This window comes from Rattus rattus, chromosome 4, assembly GCF_011064425.1.
Source record: "Rattus rattus isolate New Zealand chromosome 4, Rrattus_CSIRO_v1, whole genome shotgun sequence".
NCBI lineage: Eukaryota > Metazoa > Chordata > Mammalia > Rodentia > Muridae > Rattus > Rattus rattus.
In genome coordinates this window covers 120682785-120698134 of record NC_046157.1, presented here as the reverse complement: position 1 = coordinate 120698134, position 15350 = coordinate 120682785, and the positions used below count along the sequence as shown (strand labels likewise).

The window sequence follows — 15350 nt, the reverse complement described above, 5'->3', positions numbered from 1 at the left end:
AAAACACCAAATACACAAAACCAACAAAGAATATTAAACGCAGTAAGGGAAAAGGTCAAGTAACATAAATGCAGAATCACATCAAAAGTGAACATGAAAACTAGAAAATCCTGACAGATGTCATTTAGACCCCACGACACAAATGCCAGCACAGGCTACTATACCTAGCAAAACTCTCAATTACCATACATGGAGAAACCAAAATATCCATGACAAAAACAAATTTATACAATATCTTTCAAAAAATCTAGCTCAACAAAGAAAATAGATGGAAATCTCCAACACAAGGAGGGAAACTACACCCTAGGAATATCAAGAGAGTAATCTTCTCGCAACAACCCAAAAGAAGAAAGCCATACAAACATAATTCCACCTCTAACAACAGGAGTAACAGGAAACAAAAATCATTATTCCTTACTATCTTCTAATATCAATGGACTCATTTCCCCAATAAAAAAGGCATAGACTAACAAACTGGACTCATACATAAAGAAGACCCAGCACTTTACTACATACAGGAAACATACCTCAGTCACAAAGACAGACACTACCTCAGAGTAAAAGGCTAGAAAACAATTTTCCAAGAAAATGGACCCAAGAAACAAGTTGGATTAGCCATTCTAATATCGAATAAAATCAGTGTTCAACCAAAAGTTATCAAAGAAGATAAGGAAGGACCCTTCATATTCATCAAAGGAAAAAAGCACCAAGAAAAACTCTCAATCCTGAATATCTATGCTTCAAATGCAAGGGCACCCACATTCATAAAAGAAACCTTAATAAAGCTCACAGCATACATTGCACCACACACAATAATAGTGGGAGACTTCGATACCCCACTCTTATCAATGGACAGAACATGGAAACAGAAACTGAATAGAGACACAGTGAAACTAACAGAAGTTATGAACCAAATAGACTTGACAGGTATCTGTAGGATATGTCATCCTAAAACAAAAAGAATATAATTTCTTCTCAAGACCTCATGGTATCTTCTTCTTATTGACTATATAATCAGTTACAAAACAGGCCTCAACAGATACAAGAAGATTGAAATAATCCCATGCATCCTATCAGATCATCATGAACTAAGGCTGGTCTTCAATAACAACAGAAACAACAGAAAGACCACATTCACGTAGAAGCTGAACAATGCTCTACTCAATGATAACTTGGTCAAGGAAGACATAAAGAAAAATAAAGACTTTTTAGAATTTAATGCAAATGAAGACACAACATGCCCAAACTTATAGGACAAAGTGAAGTCAGTGCTAAGAGGAAAACTCATAGCTCTGAGTGTCTACAAAAAGAGACTGAAAGAGCATATATTAGCAGCTTGATAGCACACCTAAATGCTCTAAAACAAAAAGAAGCAAATACACAGAAGAGGAGTAGAAGGCAGAAAATAATCAAATTCAGGGCAGAAATCAACCAAGTAGAAACAAAAAGATCTATACAAAGAATCAAAAAAGCAGGAGCTGGTTCTTTGAAAAAAAATCAATAAGATAGACCTGTAGCCAGACTAACCATAGGGCACAGAGAGTGTATCCAAATTTACAAACTCAGAAATAAAAAGGGAGAGATAACAATAGAATCTGAGGAAATTTAAAAAATCATCAGCTCCTACACAAAGGCCTATATTCAACAAAACTGGAAATTCTGGAGGAAATGGACAATTTTGTAGACAAATATCAGGTACCAAAGTTAAATCAGGATCAGATAAAAAGTCTAAACAGTCCTATAACCTCTAAAGAAATAGAAGCAGTTATGAAGTCTACCAACCAAAAGAAGCCCATGAACAGACTGATTTAGTACAGAATCCTATCAGACCTTCAAAAAAGATCTAATACCAATATTCTTAAGACTATTTCACAAAATAGAAACAGAAGGAACATTACCTAATTTGATGTATGAAGCCAAAATTACTCTTATACATAATCCACACTAAGAAAGAGAACTTGGAAGCAATCTCCCTTATGACTATCAATGCAAAAATACTCAATATAATTCTTGCAACCCGAATCCAAGAACAGATCAAAACAAACATCTATCATGGTCAACTAAGCTTCATCCCAGGGAAGCAGGGATGGTGTAATAAATGGAAATCCATCAACATAATCTACTATATAAACAAACTCAAAGAAAATAACCAGATGATCATCTCATTAGATGCTGAAAAAGCATTTGACAATTTCAACACCCCTTCATGTTAAAAGCCATCGAAAGATCAGCTATTCAAGGCCCATACATAAACATAGTAAAAGCAATATACACCAAATCAGTAGCCAACATCAAATTTAAAGGAGAGAAATTTGAAACAATCCCACTAAAATCAGTGGCTAGACAAGGCTGCCCATTCTCCCCCTACCTATTCAATATAGTACTCCAAGTTCTAGCCAGAACAATTAATTAGAAAACAAAAGGAGGTCAAAAGGATACAAATTGGAAAGGAAGAAGTCAAAATATCACGATTTGCAGATGATATAATAGTATACTTAAGTGATCCCAAAATTTCCACCAGAGAACTCCTAAACATGATTTAAAAAAAAACAAAAACAAAAACAAAAACAAAAACAAAAACAAAAAAAAATGTCAACAACGTGGCTAGATATATATAATTAACTCAAACAAATCATTAGCCTTCCTCTACTCAAAGAAAAACAAGCTGAGAAAGAAATTAGAGAAATGAAACCCTTTACCATAGCCACAAATAATATAAAATACCTTGGTGTGACTCTAACCAAACAAGTGAAAGATTTATATGACAAGACCTTCAAGTCTCTGAGAAAGAAATCAAAGATCTCAGAAGTGGGAAAGATCTCCCTTGCTCATGGATTGGCAGGATTAATATAGTTTTAAAAAATGGCCATTTTGCCAAAAACAATCCACAGTTTCAATGCAATCCCCATCAAAATTCCAACTCAAATCTTCATAGAGTTGGAAAGAGCAATTTGCAAATTCATTTGGAATCACAAAAATCCCTGGATAGCCAACGCTATTCGCGATAATAAATGAACTTCTGTAGGAATGACCACTCGACCTCAAGCTACATTACAGAGTAATAGCTATAAAAACTTTATGTTATTGGTACAGAAACAGGCAGGTAGATCAGTGGAATAGAATTGAAAACTCAGACTCACACCTACAGTCACTTGAGACAAAGGAGACAAAACCACCCAGTTCTATTGAAAAAGACAGCATTTTCAACAAATGGTTTTGTTTCAACTGGATGTCAACATGTAGAAGAATGTAAATCAATCCATTTATACCACATTGTACAAAGCTCAAGTCTGAGTGGATCAAGAACATCTACAGAAAACCCAATACACCGAAACTAATAGAAGAGAAACTGGGGAAGAGTCTCAAACACATAGACATGGGAAATTTTCCTTAACAGAACACAAATGGTTTATGCTCTAAGATCGAGAATCAACAAATGGGGGGTTGGGGATTTAGCTCAGTGGTAGAGCACTTGCCTAGTAAGCGCAAGGCCCTGGGTTCGGTTCTCAGCTCCGAAAAAAAAAAAGAAAGAAAAGGAAAGAAAAAGAAAAAAAGGAAAAAGAAAAAGAAAAAGAAAAAAGAAAAAAGAGAATCAACAAATGGAACCTGATAAAATTGCAAAGCCTCCGTAAGGCAAAGGACACTGTCAATAGGACAAAAATCAACCAACAGATTGGAAAATATCTTTACCAATCCTACATCCAATAGAGGGCTAATTTCCAATATATTCAAAAGCTCAAAAAGTTAGATTCCAGAGATTAAAATAGCCCTGTTAAATAGCGTACAGAATTAAACAAAGAATTCTCAACTGAGGAATATCAAATGGCCAAGAAGCACTTAACGAAATCTCAACATCCTTATTCATCAGGGAAGTGCAAATCGAAACAACCCTGAGATTCCACCGCACACCAGTCAGAATGGTTAAGATTAAAACTCAGGTGATAGCAGATGCTGGCGAGGATGTGGAGAAGGAAGGACACATTGTTGGTGGGATTGCAAGCTGGTACAAGCACTCTGAAAATCAGTCTGGAGGTTCCTCAGAAAATTAGACATTGTACTACCTGACGACTATACCACTTCTGAACATATACCCAAAAGGTCCTCCAAAATATCACAAGGACACCCCACATACTGTTACCAAACTCAGACAACATTGTGGAGAGAGAAGGAGGGAAGGAGGGAGGGAGGGAGAGAGGGAGGGAGGGACAGAGACAGAAAGACAGAGACAGAGGAAGAGAGAGAAAGAGAGAGAGGCACAAACAAATTAAAAAAATATGCAATGAAATTCTGTGGTATTAGATTCTGGAAATGTGTATAACATTAAAATATCATAGAAGTAGTTATGATAGATTGGAATTGTCATGAAATTTTATTTCTACTTTCAAAATTTGGGATATCATGCTTATAATTTTTTGTGTAACAAAAGATAGGACCTACTTTCTTTTTTTTATACTAGATTTTGACCATGTTTTCAACCTCCTCCAGCTTGTGCACATTCTATCCAGCTCTCTACCACATACCCTTCTATTTTTATGGTGGTTAACTTCCTTCCTTTCATTTTTAATTAAAACATGTTTCATGCATATACATGCTTTATCTTCAGGTATATCTGGATATTACATGTATGCCAGTATCCCCAGAGGCCAGCAAGATTACCTGAAACTGGGGTTAGAGATAGTGTGACCTACCATGTGGGTTCTGTGAATTGAACCCTGGAATTTTGGAAGAGCAGCCAGTCTTCTCTCCAGTGTCAGTCTCCTACCCTTTAAATTACGGAAGTTCTTTATTTAATAGGATCACATGCTTTTCTCGGATAATTTAATATGTGCAGTTTAAAGGATAATTCAAATGGTAGCATTAATGATTCACCATCAATAACATTCAACTTCATACAAATTATCCATAACACCTTTTTGAAGGTCATACTTTTTTTAAACACCTAATTTCTTTTGAACATGCAGCTATTATAAAATTTTTACACATGATACCAACTTAGTTTATATAATGGCTCCGAAGACAGGATGATTAACATTCCCACAAGGCACATAATTAAAATGCAATTTTGTAAAATCTTATGTTTGTCTGATGTTCTCATTAAATAGTGGAAACCATGGCTCTCAAATACAGAAAGAACTATGGAGTTCCAACAGTTCAATACGGAGGTGCGGTGGAGAAAGCATGAGGAAATAAAATAAAATTTTTAGTGTTTCCATCTGGGAATTTATCAAAATAAATCCCATTTTTTTTAAATGATGGGCCTCAATTTTCTTCCTCTACTATTAATTTTTTTATTCTGGACTAGTTTTAAATCAATGATTCATCCCATTCATAGGGACTCACACTAAATTGGACATGGTCATTCATGTGAATGCTATTTTAAGCTGTATTTTTAGCAGGACTCTGTAATTTTCACTGTGCCTCATCTTCAGAGTACTGATATTAAAGACATTGACCTCTTTATTAGATGTATGGAGTGCTGGAAAATAAAAACCAGGCCTCACAACAGCTAGGAAAGCATGCTACTGACTGATCTTCATTCCTTATACTTTTAAGCTATTTTAAAAAGTAAAGCAAGACTGAATTTTATTTTCCTATCCAATCAGCATTATGAACATATCAACAGTCAGTCCTAAACATTTCTAGAAATTGAACAACTTTTATATACTTAGATCAAAATAGTAAATGTCAGTCTTATTGTAAACAGATCTCCAGTAATATTATTAGCTAAAGTGATTTTTATGGCTTACAGACAGGCTTTGTCAGAATGAGGTAACTCAATCATGTTTAGAAGCTCAAGAATCTGATCCACAATTTATGATTTTTTTTAAAAAAACGAAGGAAATTAACTCAGCTTTCAGATTTGATTGTTAGCAAACCATGTTAGGGTGGATTATTGAACTAGAAAATTTATTTTTCACCTAATGTAACACAGTGATATATAATGAACAAAAGAATACTAATTTAAAATAGAATTTCAAAAACTTGTAACATGAAATATAACCATAAGAACTTATTATAAAAATTTCCACTATAAACATATTAGGTGGGATAGGAACTAATGATACATGTGTATCTTGAAAATAACACATTTTTTTAACAGATAATTAGTGGAAGTTGCATAAGTCTAAAATTTTATTAACATAGCAGGCTTTAACCAGTAAAGGGAACTGCAAGCCATAGTATAGTAACTTAAGCCTTTATCTAAATTAGAAAGAAACTGAAAATCACGGGGTTTTGCTTTGTTGTTTTGAGGTAGGCTCACACTGCATAGCCCTGGATATCCAAAAATGTGGACAAAGTTGGCTTGATACTCACAGAGATGTCTGCCTGCTCTGCCTTCCACGTGCTGAAACTAAAGGTGTGTGTCCCTGCTTAGTTTTGTGGGTCTGCTGTCATCAGTGAATCTACAAGGTATGTATTTCTTTAAAATAAGAGGAAAATTTGGTGTCAGGAGCCATCTAGGAGAGGCTAAGGCTAACAGGTGATTTTCCTAGAGGTGGCCCATCATTTTTTTCCCAGGGCCTATGATGGGTGAGCTCTGAGAGGCAAGGTATCATGAGACTTCACGCCAGTATTGCTTCTTATGCTAATATGTCTTTTCAGATCACTATTACACAGTTTAATGATTCATAGGCATCAGGTCACCCTATTGAGATAATTTCCTTGAAATCAATATGAAGATGAACTTTCTTGAATTAATGCTGCTTAGAAGAATTAATGACCATATCGAATTCCTGGTTTGATAATTTTAGAAAGAAACTTTTGGGAGGTGGTATTATCTGTTGCCAGAAAAATGGACTAAAGTCAGGATCAAGAATAGAATGTGCCCATAACTCATAGAATAGCAAATAAAGGCTGCATAATAAGAAAGACTATGAGCTTTCACAATTACACTATAAAGAAAATAAACTTGGGACAAATTAGTGATCAAGGAAAAACATTCATTCTAGGTCAGATCCAAGGATGAACCCACATGTGTGCACTATGATAAAGCAAGGTCATGTAAACCTGTTGCTTTGAACTTATAATGAGCTTATAGAATGAAACACTGCTTTGAACTTACTATCAACATCCTTCTGTAACTCCCCTTTTGTGTAACATCTTATCTCTGAGGAAGTTTTCTAAAGAACTTTTGTCTAAAAAAATATAAAAAGGCCAGAGGAAAGGAATAAAGGTTTGGCATCTGGGGCTCTGCCACATCCACTCACCAAATGTATGTGGGTGGCTTTGGGGATTGAGGTGGGGGGCTCTGCCCCATCAATCTAAAAGTATATGCGTATACATCTGTCTATATATACATACGTATGCATGCAAATACGTATGAACATGTGTAGAGCAGATAGACAGTTGCTCGGGCTGACTAGAGTGTACGTATGTATGAATGTGTATATCCCTGTGCATATTGCCTGAGTAAAAGATTTTCTTTCCGCATGTGTGACTTCATCTGGCTCTCAATGAGTTAACAAAACTCGGAGCCTCAGGGAGGGGCTTCTGAATAAAAGAACAAAGAGCCCAAATAAACTAACTTCTTTATCTCCAGACCCTGCTGTTAAACAGAGGGTGTTAATCTCCAGGGGCCAGCAGTTTCTGGCCCAGAAGAGCCAAGAGTTAGGAAAGAAAAAAAAAATAATTGCCCTTTTGCAACCTTTGCCACTTCAATCACCAAAGTCCCTATCACTGACTTCCTCAGCAACCCTGTGATGATGCTATTGTCCCCAGCAATTTGGCTTCAAATAGGTCATCATCTTTTTGTGATTGTTTTAGATTTACCTTAAATTATACAAATTTGCATAGGCATTTCATGTTAATCTGTATCCTGACCTTACCATGGTACTATGCCTCAAAAACTACAGTACAAATCATAGCTATAATCTGGATAATATGACCAAAATGCAGAAATTGCTTGACAATAATCCTTCACCTTGTCACTCTTCCCCAGCCTAGTCTCACTTCTCAGACCATCAGCAAGCATCAATTTGCTCCTTTCTATAATTTTGTCTTTTTTAGAATGCTACAGAGAGCCATCAGGCTCTGACAGCTCATTCTTTTTCACTGCTAAGTAGTGTTCTGAGGTTGAGATTAATAAGAATGCTTATTAATCCACTTTAAAGGATGATTGTAGGTTGGAGCCATTAGCAATGTGCTATATCAGGCAAGCATATACATATGTATGCATACGTAAATATTACTAGGTTTGTCTTTCTGGGAATATTTTAAGCATAGGTTTCTGTGCTGTGAATTTCCAAAATGTTCACAAGAGTTGCATATTAAGTTTCTTAAGACTCAGGGGCTGTTTATCCCAGCAGCTACAATGAGTTTCCATATTCTCATCAGCATTTGGAGGCTTAGCCCTTTGGATAACTGTGGGGTAATGTCTCTGTCTGACTTTCAAACTATGTTTTCCTAATAAACACCACCATGAAATATCTTTCACATACTTATTTCTTATCTATAGATTCTTTTCTTCAATGAAATGTCATTTGCCCATTTTCTATATTGATGGGTTATATGCTATAGAACACCGAGCGTTCTTGATGCTAGTCCTCTCTATCCTTTGAAGTTTGCAAGCATCTTCTCCCAGGCTTCGCTTAGTTTGTCATTTCTTTTAGAAGTCTATTGCACAATAGCAACCTTCACAGAAAAAGAATAAATGAAACCATATTCATCAGCTGCTCTCAGTACACTGCTCTGGTGAGTTTCTTCTTCCAGACATCTGTCAGTTACACAGAACGGACTAATTTTATTTAAGAAATTTAAATATCAATGATATTTGAGACTTTGAATGTGAAGTCATGTTTGGTATCTGCAGCAGAGCACCGTGCACACTACAATTACTCCAAAGAAATAAAAAGAGCATAATTTATAACTCTACTGCTTTGATTGAAACTATCTGTATATATTTATTGGCTCATAATTTGTCATTTATTTATTTATTTGTGAAAATTACTTTAATTTATAGGGCTAAATATAAGCATTTATGTAAATAGTCTTTTTTTAAAAGGTTGAAAAGGCTGGGTTGCTATTGTACAAAAATTATGTGAGTTTAGTACAAATGTATTTTTAGATAGTTTACGATGGAATAGAATGTTACAAAGATGGATGTAATAAAAAAACATAAAATGGAAGGTAGGAGGTATAAGTTTTCTTTTTTCTTTTTGTCTTTTGTTTTAAATCATAAAAGGTAGTTTATAACTCTTTCTCGAATGGGATACTTTGGACTCCTTAAACAGTTGCATGAAATGTACCGATTTAATGTTGTGCTTTTCTAGCCTTTAAAGCACTTTTTTTTGTATGCCCTGCTAATTTCATTTTAATAGCAATTGATATTCTCTTGAATTGTTTTGGCATGCTTGACTAGCTTCTATCCTTTTGGCATATGCTTTTCTACTATTTTCTCATAATTCTGTTTGTCTCCTCCTATATCTAATAGAATTCACTTAAGATAATCAGAATGATAATTGCTATGTCAAAGAATATAGAAAGTCAGTACACACGGCCAACTATATTTTAAGAGCTGTTGCTAAATCCACAATAATACTCATCCATTTTACTCTTACCAGCCACGTTCCTAAGACAATGGGTGGTAACTATTATTGTCATTGTCATTATTGTCTTTCCACTGGAGTGGGTGCATAGTAATACACGCTTAATGAATGTCTCATGGATGCTTAAAAATCTTTAATCTACCGGGTACAAAAAAACCTTTGTTTTATGTATATGATTCATCAAATTTATTACTCATTTTGATAGCTTTACAGAATGTATGTAAAAAGTACTTGTATGTATTTCACACTCATGTAAGAAGTACCCAGTAAATTAACCATTACGTCTTATATCCATTAGAAAGCTTTCTGTGTAATTGTGGATTTGCCCACTCCTCTTTGCATTCCTCAGAGTACTTGGTTGAGTACTTTGAGGTTTCTGTTACATGCATAGAGAGTCATGGTTTTTCATGTAATGTTCAATTCTTTCTAACATCTAAAACTTGATTGCCTCTCAATACTTTCCATGTTGACTTGTCTTTTTTCCTACTATTAAATATTTCCAAGCCTAAAAAAACAAAGTAATTTTGGGAAAAAGTATTCAACCCATAGGAAAATGTGTTTTGCCTTAAACCCTGTTGAAGAGATAGAATAATTATTTCTTTAAGGAGGTAGTACATCTTCCTTTCCCAGCATTTCAGGATCCTGTGCAGTAACGGACTGAACAACATCAGTCAGCCCATTTTGTGAATTACTTACAAAAGCATTATTAGTTTTATTTTTCTTTTTATCTTTTTTCTAAGTATACTTTTGCCAACACTTTGGGCTTCCCTGATACTTTAGATGTCCTTCTTATCAGTAACTCAAATGACAGAGTTTTATCCCTTCATTCTTCCCATTCTTTTCCTAAAGGCAGCTACTGATATTTATAGTTTGTTTGCCTTTCATATAAGTCCAACAATTAAGTTCTAATAAAACTTCCATGAGATTAAAAAAAGTATACTTTTTACTACGTGAAGTAGCTCTATGAGAAACACACTTTTGCCTTATGATCATACAACAGATTTAGATGGGTATCAAGGAAACATTATAAATCAGCACAAAACAATAACAATGCTAAAACTTATTATGAATTTTAATTGTGAATTACTTCAGAGAATTCCAATTAACTTGATTTCCAAGTTAAAGGCAATGAATGAAAGAAAATTAAGTTAACTACTTTGATATATACTGTAAAAGAGTATAGCATCTTAAAATAAAAATTATTTTAAGAACATTAGCTTTAATATTCTCAGTCATACAAACAAAATTAACAGCAAATAACATGTTGTGAAAGCATAGGAAAATGTAACAATGGTGCGTTTGTGCAATGAGATAAATTTCAAAACTAATGTGGTCACCATATGAAGTTCCTTCTTGTCTACAGAATTCTGACTTTCACTGCTTACATATATTTTTCAGATGAGATGTTCGGTATTTTTTAAAAAATTATGAATAGATCTTATACTGCTACATAGCCACCATGGGAACTTGATTATTAAAAGTTATAAAATTTAAATGATACAAAAATAACTTAGCTACTTTGGGTAAATGTCAACATTGTATTTTGCATCAGAAGATAAAATTACTGGGCATCTGTTATCTACCTGATGGAAGAAATAGATATGAAATAAATTGATTGTCAAAAAGACCATATGATAAAAACGGGAAAGATATTACTAATTTTCTATTTTTGAGAACAAGGCTAAAATGGAATCTAAATGAGTTGAGTTCTATTTTCATTTTAATCAAAAAGTGTAGCTGAGGTTGGATGTTTGTCTCCTGACACCATTAATGACTGCAATATGTGCTCACATCTTAGGTTTTATAACAGAACTCAGACTTAGTTATGAATAACATTAGCTTACACTTGTAAGCAAGAACAGGATTTTCCTTAAGATGTTGGATGATTAAGAAATTGGGTCATGACTCAGAATTTCCTAAATGTCCTTACTTGCTAAGAACTTCAAATTTTCATTCACAGCACACGCACATGCACGATGCACATGAGAACACACACTCGGAAGGGGACTCAACATTATTATTTATGTTATATGAAATGTTCTGAATAATAAACTTCAGAAACCAATTTTCAAAGAGTTGGAAAATTTTAAGAAGTTAAATAGCATTTGTTCCTTAGATTAAAATATCTGACTTCACTAAATTCATCGTATTCCAGAAAGACTCATTTTGCTTACTATTCCTCTTTGCATCATGCAGATGTTACTCGGTAATTTTTAGATAAAAATTTAAAATAAACTAAATTATTTTGAGATTGATGCAAACAAATAAAAGTAGCCGTGATGCTCTAAAGAAAGAAATTTGCATGCAGGCATTTGCTAATGAACTTGAGATTTAGTTAGGATGAATCCTGAAGCCTGTTCTCTTGACAGGATGAATTCATTAGTGCAGTTAAGTGTTTGCAGGCCTTGTTCACTTCCACATACTTTGTTAGTGTGGGAAAGAAGACGATCTACGGCTTGTAAAAGCAAAAGAGCCACCCTGAAACATCTGGCATACTTACACACTTTTCGCTGTCAAACACAAAACACAAATGTTTGTTTGACTCGGAATCTTTGCATATGAAGGTAAAAATCCTCTTGTCGGTTTTATCATCTGCGCAAAATGATATTCTATGAAGCTGGCAGTTGTGTTGAACTTCCTGTGAATAAGAATGAAAATACGGTTGATGATATTTTCTTCCACATTCTAAAATGTCAGCTGTGTTAATAATATATCTTACGGTTCTGAAAGTATAGTATACATTTCTCAAGTTCTGCTCATACCCTTGCACATGCCTCAAATATAACGAATACAAAATGGATGTGGAACTCCTGATTCAAGGTTGAATTAAGATGCTCACTGCAATGGCATGTACAGCAACACATGCTGGATGGAAGAGGATCAGAGCTTCACTGGCTTTCTGAGCTACAAAGAATCGTAAAACAAACAAACAAGCAAAAATATTCTTTAAAATGTGAACATTTGCCTAAGAGAATATTGAGCTGCAAAAGATTAAAAGTTGTTTCAAAGTTTATAGAAACAGACCAAATTCTGTAAAATCCCTTGTATTTTATGATTCTCACAGTAACAAAGATTGTAGTCTAGAACAGAATCACCTATGCACAAGTTCCTCAAGACGCAGTAATAGCCAGGCATGGTTTTCTGAATAATTGGCTTCATTATGATAGTTCATACATGCATGTAACCTATATTAATCATATCTAGCCTATTACCTATCTTCAATTCGACTACCTTACCGATCTCTTCTCTAAAAGTCTGTCTCCCTCTGACTTCCATATTCTTCATTTTGACAATAGGATATTGATGAGTGCATTTTCTCTTTCTTACCCTTAATATTTAGATAAACAATGACCATGTAGGTCTCGGACATACATGTACTTTCTTTATTTTTCCTAATAATATTCACATTGACACATATTTTTGTTTTAATACAAATAGTCAATCAAATAACAGCCCTGAGCCATGCTGATAGCTAGTATACAATCATGTTAATTTTTTATTATGGGTATATTTTCATTTTTTTAATTAGATATTTTTTATTTACATTTCAAATGTTATTGCCTTTCCCGGTTTCCTGGACATAAGATTCCTAACCCAAACCCCTCCCCTTCTTCTATAAGGGTGTTCCACTTCCCATCCACCCCATTCCCACACCCCAAAACATTCCATTACACTGGGGTCCAAGCATGGCAGGACCAAGGGCTTCTCCTTCCATTGGTGCCCAATAAGGCCATCCTCTGCTACATAAGCAGTTCAAGCCACGGGTCAGTCCATGTATAGACTTTCCATAGTGGTTTAGTCCCTGGAAGCTCAGGTTGGTTGGCATTGTTGTTCTTAAGGGGGTTGCAAGTCCCTTCAGCTCTTTCACCCCTTTCTCTACTTCCTCCAATGGGGTTCCCACTTGCAGTTCAATGGTTTGCTGCTAGCATTCGCCTCTGTATTGGATATGCTCTGGCTGTGTCTCTCAGTTGACCTCTATGTCCAGTTCCTGTCAGCATGCACTTCTTAGCTTAATTAATCTTATCTAGTTTTGGTAGCTGTATATATTTAGAGCACATGTGGGACAGGCTCTGAAAGGCTGTTCCTTCAGGCTGTGCTCCAAACTTTGCCTACTACTACTATGAATATTTTTGTTCCCCTTTTTAAGAAGGAGTGAAGCATTCTCATTTTGGTTATGCTTCTTCTTGAGCTTCATGTTGTCTGTGGATTGTATCTTGGGTAATTCGAGCTTTTGAGCTAATATCCACTTATCAGTGAGTGTATACCTTGTGTGTTTTTCTGTGACTGGCTTACCTCACTAGGATGATATTTTCTAGCTCATTCCATTTGCCTATGAATTTCATGAAGTCATTGTTTTGATAGCTGAGTAGTACTCCATTGTGTAGATATACCACATTTTCTCATTCATGTATCCATTCCTCTGTTGAAGGGCATCTGGGTTCTTTTCAGCTTCTGACTAAGGCTGCTATGAACAGTGGAGCATGTGTCTTTGTTATATTTTCAAGTATCTTCTGGGTATATGCCCAGGAAAAGTAGACCTGGGTCCTCAGGGAGTGAAATGTCCCATCTTCTGAAGAAACTCCAGACTGATTTCCAGAGTGGTTGAACCAGTTTGCAATTCCACCAACAATGGAGGAGTGTTCCTCTTCCTCCACATCCTCGCCAGCATCTGTTGTAACCTAAGTTATTATTCTTAGCCATTCTGACTGGCATGAGGTGGTATCTCAGGACTATTTTGATTTGCATTTCCCTCATGACTAAGGATGTTGAGCATTCCTTTAGGTACTTCTCAGTCATTCAATATTCCTCACCTGAGAACTCTTTGTTTAGCTCTGTACACCATTTTTAAATAGGGTTATTTGCTTTCTGGACTCTAACTTCTTGAGTTCTTTGTGTACTTGGAAATTAGCCCTCTGTTAAATGTAGGATTGGTAAAGATATTTTCCCATTCTGTTGGTTGCTGTTTTGTCCTAATGACAGTGTCCTTTGCCTTACAAAAACTTTGCAGTTTTATGAAGTCCCATTTGTCAATTCTTGATATTTGAGAATAAGCCATTGGTGATTTCTTCAGGAAATTTTCCCCAGTGCCCATATGATCAAGACTCTTCCCCACTTTTTCTTCTAATAGTTTGAGTGTATGTGGTTTGATGTGGAGGTCCTTGATCCATTTGGACTTTAGCTTTGTACAGGGTGATAAAAAAGGATTGATTTGCATTCTTCCACATGCTGACCTCCAGTTGAACCAGCATCACTTGTTGAAATTGATATCTTTTTTCCATTGAATGGTATTAGCTCCTTTGTCAAAGATCAAGTGACCATAGATGTGTGGGTTCATTTCTGGGTCTTCGATTCTATTCCATTGACCTACCTGCCTGTCTCTGTACCAATATCATACAGTTTTATCACTATTGCTCTGTAATACTGCTTGAGGTCAGGGATGGTGATTTCCCCCAGAAGTTCTTTTATTGTTGAATAGAGTTATTGCTATCTAGGGTTTTTTGTTATTCAATATGAATTTTCAAATTGCTCTTTCTAACTCTATGAAGAACTGAGTTGGAATTTTGATGGGAATACTATTGAATTAGTAGATTGCTTTTGGCAAAATGGCCATTTTTACTATATTAATCCTGGTAAACCATGAGCATGGGAGTTCTTTCCATTTTATGAGATCTTGTTCAATTTCTTTCTTCAAAGACTTGAAATTCTTATTATACAGATATTTCACTTACTTGGTTAAAGTCACATTGAACTATTTTATATTATTTGGGACTATTGTGAAGGGTGTCATTTCCCTAATTCCTTTCT

The 15350-nt window shown here is 35.1% G+C and overlaps 1 protein-coding gene across 5 annotated transcripts in view; it reads right to left on the bottom strand.

The window, feature by feature from the left end:
* The window catches only part of Gulp1 (GULP PTB domain containing engulfment adaptor 1), a 114699-nt gene that overhangs the window by 29412 nt on the left and 69937 nt on the right, over positions 1-15350 (bottom strand). For all 5 annotated transcript variants that reach the window (XM_032901058.1, XM_032901054.1, XM_032901056.1 and 2 more), the window contains one exon: positions 12046-12183. In XM_032901058.1, the coding sequence (XP_032756949.1) occupies positions 12046-12183 (138 nt within the window). The remainder of the gene's footprint in view (positions 1-12045; positions 12184-15350) is intronic.